The sequence below is a fragment of the Rhinopithecus bieti genome, unplaced genomic scaffold, assembly GCF_001698545.2.
Source record: "Rhinopithecus bieti isolate Rb0 unplaced genomic scaffold, ASM169854v2 scaffold_48368, whole genome shotgun sequence".
In the NCBI taxonomy this organism is placed as follows: Eukaryota; Metazoa; Chordata; class Mammalia; order Primates; family Cercopithecidae; genus Rhinopithecus; species Rhinopithecus bieti.
In genome coordinates, this window is record NW_016819103.1 from 537,485 (window position 1) to 546,080 (window position 8,596).

An 8,596-nucleotide genomic window follows, 5' to 3' on the forward strand; every position below is an offset into this window, starting at 1 on the left:
GTTAAAAAACTAAAAAAAAAAAAAAAAAAAAAAAAAGCAAAAAAATCTCATAATGTTTTAAGAAAGTTTATGAATTTGTGTTGGGCCACATTCAAAGCCATCCTGGGCCGTGGGTTGGATAAGCCTGGTCTTGGGGAACGAGGTGAGAGTTAACTAAAAAGTAATGTGGGTCTGGTCTGTGTGTCTGACAAGCTGCCAGGCACTTTCCATGAGGCAGTCACTTAATTCTGCCAACCACTCTGCGGAGAGGCAGTTTTCTTTCCACTTTTATGACAAAGTCACTGAGTTATTCTTACATCCTACTCTATGATAAGGCTCATGCTTGATGATGCTGACATTTTCTTTTCTTTTTTTGAGATGGAGTCTCGCCCTGTCACTTGAGGCTTGAGTGCAGGTTCGCTTGTTGGCCAGGCTCGAACCCCTGACCTCGTGATCTGCCAGCCTCAGCCTCCCGAAGTGCTGGGATTACACGAGTGAGCCACTATGCCCAGTCCCTTTTTTTTTTTTTTTTTTTTGGAGACAGAGTCTCGCTCTATCGCCTAGACTGGAGTGCAGTGGCAGGATCTCAGCTCACTGCAACCTCTGCCTCCTGGGTTCAAGCAATTCTCCTGCCTTAGCCTCCTGAGTAGCTGGGACCGCAGGCGCATGCTGCCACACCTGGCTTTTTTTGTGTGTTTAGTTGAGACGGGGTTTCACCGTGTACCCAGGCTGGTCTTGAACTCCTGAGCTCAGGCAATCTGCCTGCCTCAGCCTCCCAGGGTGCTAGGGTTACAAGCGTGAGCCACCGTGCCCAGCTGATGCTGACATTTAAACCTAGGAACCACACCTTACATTTCCATCTGAAAAAGGTTTTCTGTCGTCCAATAATGCCTTTAACATATCTTCTTTATGCCTGATTTTTAATGTAGATTATTTAGCTTAGGAAAGGCAAATGAATTTCCTGTTTTTCATGTAAATTAATATGTTCCCTCTTAACTGTAAATAAATATGGTAAATACAGCTTTATAAAGAATTTTTCTATATCATAATGTAAACTGAAAATATAAGTATGGTTGTACTTTTCAGTACTTTTAAGACATCCCATAGTTGCCATGGTAATGGTATAAGGATTATTATTTTAAATTATTTTATTTTATTTTATTTTTTGAGATAGGGTCTCGACCTGTCACCCAGGCTGGAGTGCAGTGGCAAAATCATAGCTCACTGTAGCCTTGACCTCCCAGGCTCAAACCATCCCCCCAGCTTAGCCTTCTGAGTAGCTGGGACTACAGGCATGTGCTACCACACCTGACTAATTTTTGTATTTTTTGCAGAGACAGGGTTTCACTAGGTTGCCCAGGCTGGTCTTGAACTCCTGGGCTCAAGCAATCCTCTAACCTCAGCCACCCAAAGTGCTGGGACTATAGGTGTGAGCTACCTTGTGCAGTCGTGGAGTATTATTTTAAATATCCTGTGTCTTCTTTTGCTTCCTCATGGTGTGTTACAGCTCTGGCACCTGGTGGAGGAAGATGGCAGACACTACTGAGGGTAGGGATTCCATCATCTTAACTCTGGTTTTTCCTGTGCTCCTCCTGCTTGTCACTATGGGAGACAGCACCCAATTTTTCCCTAAAAAATATTTTCTTGGCCAGTCGCGGTTGCTCACGCCTGTAATCCCAGCATTTTGGGAGGCCAAGGCAGGCGGATCATGAGGTCAAGATATCGAGACCATCCTGGCCAATGTGGTGAAACCCCGTCTCTACTAAAAATATAAAAATTAGCTAGGCCTGGTGGCGCGCACCTGTAGTCCCAGTTACTCAGGAGGCTGAGGCAGGAGAATTGCTTGAACTTGGGAGGCGGAGGTTTTAGTGAGCCAAGATAAGTGCCACTTTACTCCAGCCTGGCAAGAGAGCAAGACGCCGTCTCAAAAAACATATATATATGTTTATATATATTTTTATATGTATTATATATTTATCATTTAATTTGGTGTATGTCTTATAGGTACAGATTATATGGAGGCAGGTATGGTAAATCAAATACTATTGCCATATGTGGTATTTTTTTCATTATTAAGTTTAAGGAGCATCTGAGTTTCTTAGAAATGGCTATAGCCTTTATTATTATTATTATTATTTGAGAGATGAGGTCTTCTTATGTTGCCCAGGCTGGCCTTGAACTCCTGAGCCAAATCCTTCCTCCTGCAATCTTTCCTCCTGCCTTAGCCACCCAAGTAGCTGGGACTACAGACATGAGCCCAGCATCTATAACCTTTTGAGTATAGAGAACTTTTAATTGAAAGTATGTTTTATTTTTGTCTAATAATTTCTTATCTGTAACAAGAGAAAACCTAGGCTGGAGTTATGGATTACAGTACTAGACTATGATTCTGTAGTTCTTGTCAAGTTCCTGTGCTATGTATCAGGGACACATTAAAAAAGAAACAAAAAAAACTTATATTTTCCGTTCAGGGTATATGTGATTTGTTATATAGGTAAACTTGTTTCACAGGGGTTTGTTGTACCGATTATTTGATCACCCAGGTACCAATACCTAGTACCTAGTATTTTTTCTGATACTCTCCCTCCTCCCACCCTTCACCCTCAAGTAGGCCCCAGTGTGTTGTTCCCCTTTGTGTCCATGAGTTCTCATCATTTAGCTCCTACTTATAACTAAGAACATGCAGTATTTGGTTTTCTGTTCCTGCACTAGTTTGCTAAGGATAATGGCCTCAACCTCCATCCATGTTCCTGCAAAAGACATGATCTCATTCTTTTTTATGGCCGCATAGTATTTCATGGTGTATGTGTACCACATTTTCTTTATCCAGTCTGTCACTGATGGGCATTTAAACTGATTCCATGTCTTTGCTGTTGAGAGACACATTTTTAATTCAAAGAATAGTAATAAAATCAAACAAAATATCAATTAGTAGCAGATGGGAACTGTTTCTTTTCCCCACAGAAAAACAATTCTGAAGTCTTAACCTCTTCATGAAACTCAAATCTGACTGGGTATGGTGGCTCATGCCTGTCATCCCAGCTGCTCCAGAGGCTGAAGCTGGAGGATCACTTGAGCCCAGGAGTTAAAGACCAGCTTCAGCAACAAAGCAAGACCCTGTCTCAAACAAGAAAACTCTATTATTTCAGTTTTAATTTTTCATGGCATTAAAAAATACCGCATTAGAGTGCCCAATTTAAAATGGGGAAGGATGTTTGCTTTCTGGCTTCTTGCTGTGAATGATACCCCCAGCCAAACTGGGGCCCAAGTAGCTTTCAAGGATAATTGGCCCTATGGTTTCTCATTGGTCATCCTATCCCAGAAACAAAAGATCGTGTAAAGGGAATCTCAATACCTTCTAGGTCCCATAATTATATTGGGCAATACTATTTTTTTTTTTAATGTCAAAAGCTAAAAAGTTTCCCAAGGAAAGGAAAATTGCGATCTTGAGAGAAATTCAGAAGTAGGAGAATGGACAAAGAAAACCAGTGTACAGGCCTGGTGTGGTGACTCACGCCTGTAATCCCAGCACTTTGGGAGGCTGAGGTGGGTGAATCACGAAGTCAGGAGATCGAGATCATCCTGGCTAACACGGTGAAGCACCATCTCTACTAAAAATACAAAAAATTAGCCAGGTGTGGCGGTGGGCACCTGTAGTCCCAGCTACTCAGGAGGCTGAGGCAGGAGAATGGTGGAAACCTGGGAGGCGGAGCTTGCAATGAGCCAAAATCATGCCACTGCACTCCAGCCTGGGCGACAGAGCAAGACTCTGTCTCAAAAAAAAAAAAAAAAAGAAAAAGAAAAAACCAGCATACAATTAGAAACAAAATTAAAATTCCCCCTCCCAGTCCCATACATCTTAATTTCAAGTCAAGGAGTTTCTGTTCCTGCAGAGTCTGTTGCTTAAGGCAGACTGGAGGTGATGCTGGAAGTGTAGGCTGTGGCGGGGTGAATTTCTTGCTTAAGAGTTCAGGCTTTATTGTGAGCAGTGGGAATTCAATGAGAAAGGGGGAGCAGCATAGGTCCTGAGATGTAGGGAGCCCAAGAGGGTGGGTGGATCCACTAGCAAGATTTACAAGGCTGTGGTTCCACCAAGGCAAGCAGAGCTTTCATTAACATGAGAAGGATGCAGGCGTGTCCTACAAAGCAATTGAGATGTTTAAGAGAATTTTGCAACAGTAGAATAGAGCAATGTTTCCTTTGAGATTGTGATTGGTATACAGGGAAATGAAGGGAGATACGGAGAGCCATGTAAGTTTGGGAAACACAAAGCCAAATCAAATCTCGTGGGTTCTGTACTGCAGGTTTCTCAGAGCTTTTATCTCCCTCATGTGCCATGTGAATGGCCAGGTTTGGGTGGTATTGGGGGGCTGGAGATAGAAGATAGATATAAGTATAGAAACATTTCCCAAGTCTGTTTAGCTACAGGATCCTTATCCTCTGAGATTATTGAATAGGACACACTTTGGGAACTGCTAGAATTGGAATTAATTGGAGTTACAGAGGCTACCATAGCAGGGATTAAAAGGACAGCGGGGAAGGGAGAAGTCAGGGAAGGGAAAGTTCTGAATGGATAAAGATGAAGTTAAAGGAAAGGGCAGCTTAATCAAAGGACAGTCACCTTGGACTATGACCTGCTCACAGGTGCAGTGACAGAAAGGCTGAGCAGGGGGATATGGTAAGGATGAGCAATAGAAGCTACATACTGAATTTAAAGATTCAGATCCCAATAGGAACTTCAGTGAAGGTGTGCTGCAGTTACATTGGCTTGGCTTGCTTAGATAGAAGCCTCAGTGGGGTTATACTTACCCCAGATAAGACTGTCTTTTTTTTTCTTTTTCTTTTTTCAGCAATTTCCAGTAACAGTGAAAGTTGAGGCACCTTGGGCCAGAGTTGAGGACTATTTCAGAAGCTCCTGTACAGGAAGATTGCTTGGGTTTGATGGTCCCTAAACAAGACTTCCAGTAGTTGAGAAAGATGGGGAGGCAACTGTAGCAAGTCCAAAATTCAGGCCCTCAAGTCTCTTTTAGAAAGAAGCAAACCAAAAGCTTGTCAATGCATGGGCCATTATGAATGTCGATCCTTTTTATGCAAGGTCGCTGCTTGATCTGTTTTTATTCTTCCCTCCTTCATTAAGCTTTGTGTTTTATTTGCCTTAAGATTGTCCTAAAGCAGTTGGATGGGAAAAGAACCAGAAAGGAGGCATGGGACCAAGGATGGTGAACCTCAGTGAATGTATGGACCCTAAAAGGTAGATTTGGGAAGCTGTTTTCTCCAGTCAGGCTTTTTGTAACCAAGACACCAAGTTCTGTCAGGCCAACACAGCATTGTGTAATTCAGCCCAGGGGGTGCCAGTCACGCTGCCATGTGTTATCCTGCTCTTTAATTGAAGTTTGGTTGTGAGAATTAATATTAACAATGCATATCCTGAAGGGCAGACTGTTCATCTGTTCTAGACATTTTAAATTTTGTTCTTGTTTCAAGCTCATGCTCTCAGACCACCAGTGTACCTGTACTGTCTTTCAGTCCTTTATGCATTGTCCTCTGGCTTGGTCCTATTGGCCCACTTCTCCCTGTGCCCCAGACGGAGTCTTGCTCTGCACAGGCTGGAATACAAAGGCGCGATCTCTGCTCACTGCAAGCTCCGCCTCCTGGGTTCAAGCGATTCTTCTGCCTCAGCCTCCTGAGTAGCTGGGATTATAGGCACACGCCACCACACCCAGCTAATTTTTTGTATTTTATAGGGACAGGGTTTCACTGTGTTGCCCAGACTGATCTCGAACTCCTGACCTCGTGATCCACCTGCCTCGGCCTCCCCAAGTGCTGGGATTACAGGCATGAGCCACCACGCCCAGCCCTTATTGGCCCACTTTGAAGGATATTAGAAGAATTATTTCATGGAAACCACTATTGTATTTAAGGTCGAATCTGAGTGCACTCTTTTTGTTTGTTTGTTTGTTTGAGACAGCTTCGCTCCTGTTGCCCAGGCTGGAGTGCAATGGCATGATCTCGGCTCACTGCAACCTCCGCCTCCCGGGTTCAAGCGAATCTCCTGCCTCAGCCTCCTGAGTAGCTGGGATTACAGGCGCCTGCCACCACACCCAGCTAATTTTTGTGTTTTTGGTAGAGACAGGGTTTCACCATGTTGGCTAGGCTGGTCTCGAACTTTTGACCTCAGGTGATCCACCCGCTTCGGCCTCCCAAAGTGCTGAGATTACAGGGGTGAGCCACTGCCTGGCCTGAGTGCATTCTTTATTAAGGAGATATGAGAGAAATTTCTGTTTTCAGTACTAGGAAAAACTTTCCTCTTAATCAAATGGTGTGTTTTTATTCGTGGACACCATGATTCCTATAACTGGTCATGCTCTTCCCTTTTCACCTTAGCTGCTGGAACTCGGTATCAAATTTGTGGCCCCCTCATTGCAGAGGACTCCAATAGCATGCTGCTGGGTGGGAAACTTTCTCCTCCCTGCTTACCCTCCAGCTTCATTTTCTTTTTCATTTGATCCGAATTTCGTTATTATTTCTTATTTTCTCACATAGCCACTTGAAATCTTTCAGAACAAGATTATTGCACAAATGAGAGACTGAATAAGTAAATCTCTCCTTTTCTAGGTTAGCTGAGTCATCAGTGGATCTAAATCTCAAACTGATGTGTTGGAGATTGGTTCCTACTTTAGACTTGGACAAGGTTGTGTCTGTCAAATGTCTGCTGCTTGGAGCCGGCACCTTGGGTTGCAATGTAGCTAGGACGTTGATGGTAAGTAGGAGGTGGGGGGTGCAAATGGCACCTTTGAAATTGTAGCTTCTCTTCTTGTTTTACTCTTCATGATTGCCTTCCATCTCCCAGCTCTCCATCCCCTCCATCTCTCCCTCCCTTCCTTTTTCCTTTTCTTACCTGTTTTTTTTTTTTTTGAGACGGAGTCTCACTCCGTCGCCCGGGCTGGAGTGCAGTGGCCAGATCTCAGCTCACTGCAAGCTCCGCCTCCCGGGTTCACACCATTCTCCTGCCTCAGCCTCCCGAGTAGCTGGGACTACAGGCGCCCGCCACCTCGCCTGGCTAGTTTTTTGTATTTTTTAGTAGAGACGGGGTTTCACCGTGTTAGCCAGGATGGTCTCGATCTCCTGACCTCGTGATCCGCCTGTCTCGGCCTCCCAAAGTGCTGGGATTACAGGCTTGAGCCACCGCGCCCGGCCCTTTTCTTATCTTTTTAAGTGTAAAAGAAATACAAGCTTTTATCATCAGATAGAAACAGAAAGTCCTCCACACCCATCGCAAGTCCCATTTCCTGTTAAGCTGACTCTGTAGATTAGTATGCAGCCTCTTTCCCAGATGTTATTGTAGACATATCTAAATATAGAGAAATGTTTATCTTTGCTGATATTTATTTATATTTATAAAAATTAGATCATAGCATACTATCTATAACAGGTTTTTATTTTTAACTAGATAGAAAAATGACTGTGGCTACCTTTCTGTGTTTCCATAGTATGTATATGTGGTATTTTGTTGTATGACTATGTTCTTTATTTAATCAATTTCAGGTTACTTTCTATTTTTTTCTATTAGATACTATTCTCTGTTAGAGAACATTCTTATACTTGTATGTTTATTCATCCATAGGATTTTTTTTTTTTTAGGAAGAAAGCCCTAGTCATAGAATTGCTATGTTAGAGAGAGTTTAGAATTTGAATGTAAATATTTTATTTATGTTTGTCATTAATTTTTTTTTTTTTTTTGAGACAAAGTCGCACTGTGTCACCCAGGCCAGAGTGCAGTGGCATGATCTCAGCTCACTGCAACCTCGGCCTCCTGAGTTCAGCGATTCTCCTGCCTCAACTTCCTGAGTAGCTGGGACTACAGGTGTACACCACTACACCTGGCTAATTTTTGTATTTTTAGTAGAGACAGGGTTTCGCCATGTTGTCCAGGTTGGTCTTGAACTCTTGCCCTCAAGTGTTCTGCCTGCCTTGGCCTTCCAAAGTGCTGGGTTTACAAGTGTGAGCCACCACGCCTGGTCAAAAATTTTTTTCAAACGAAATTGCCTTCCAAAAATGTTACACATATGAGACACAGAACTTTTTTCCACACTTTTGCCAAAATTGGATATGTCAACTTTTGAAATCTCAGTCAGTTAAGTAACATTTATTGTTTCAATTTGCATTTCTTTAATTAGCAAGGGTGAGTTTAATTTTATTTCTTTTGTGAGTTTTATTTTTTTGATTCATGTTCTTTGGGTTGTGTCTTTTATTGATTTAGAGTTCTTTTTATTGGGCAATTAACCTTTTTTCTGTATTATGATGCAAATGTTTTTCTCAGTTTATCTAAGGTATCTTTAGCCATATAAAATTTTTTTTCAGCTTTATGTTATTATATGTATCAGTCTTTTCCTTTGTGGCTTATGGAACTCTTGTTTTTATGTTACAGCTTTATGAATATGGAAATTTTTTGGTTATATGATGAGGGGTAAAGATCTAGCTACTTTTGCACAAAATGGATTGTTAGTTGTTTTAATGGCATTTATTCCGTAATCTAAATCATTTTTCTGTCTTTATCAAATGCTAAACCCCCTTACATACCTGAGTCTCTATGGATTCTCTATTTTTTTTTTTTTTT

At 42.2% G+C, this 8,596-nt stretch overlaps 1 protein-coding gene across 1 annotated transcript in view; it reads left to right on the forward strand.

The window, feature by feature from the left end:
* Window positions 1–8,596, forward strand: part of ATG7 (autophagy related 7) — a 288,133-nt gene that overhangs the window by 66,048 nt on the left and 213,489 nt on the right. The window contains exons 10-11 of the mRNA XM_017858252.1: window positions 5,140–5,230; window positions 6,595–6,739. Coding sequence (XP_017713741.1) covers window positions 5,140–5,230; window positions 6,595–6,739 — 236 coding nt within the window. The remainder of the gene's footprint in view (window positions 1–5,139; window positions 5,231–6,594; window positions 6,740–8,596) is intronic.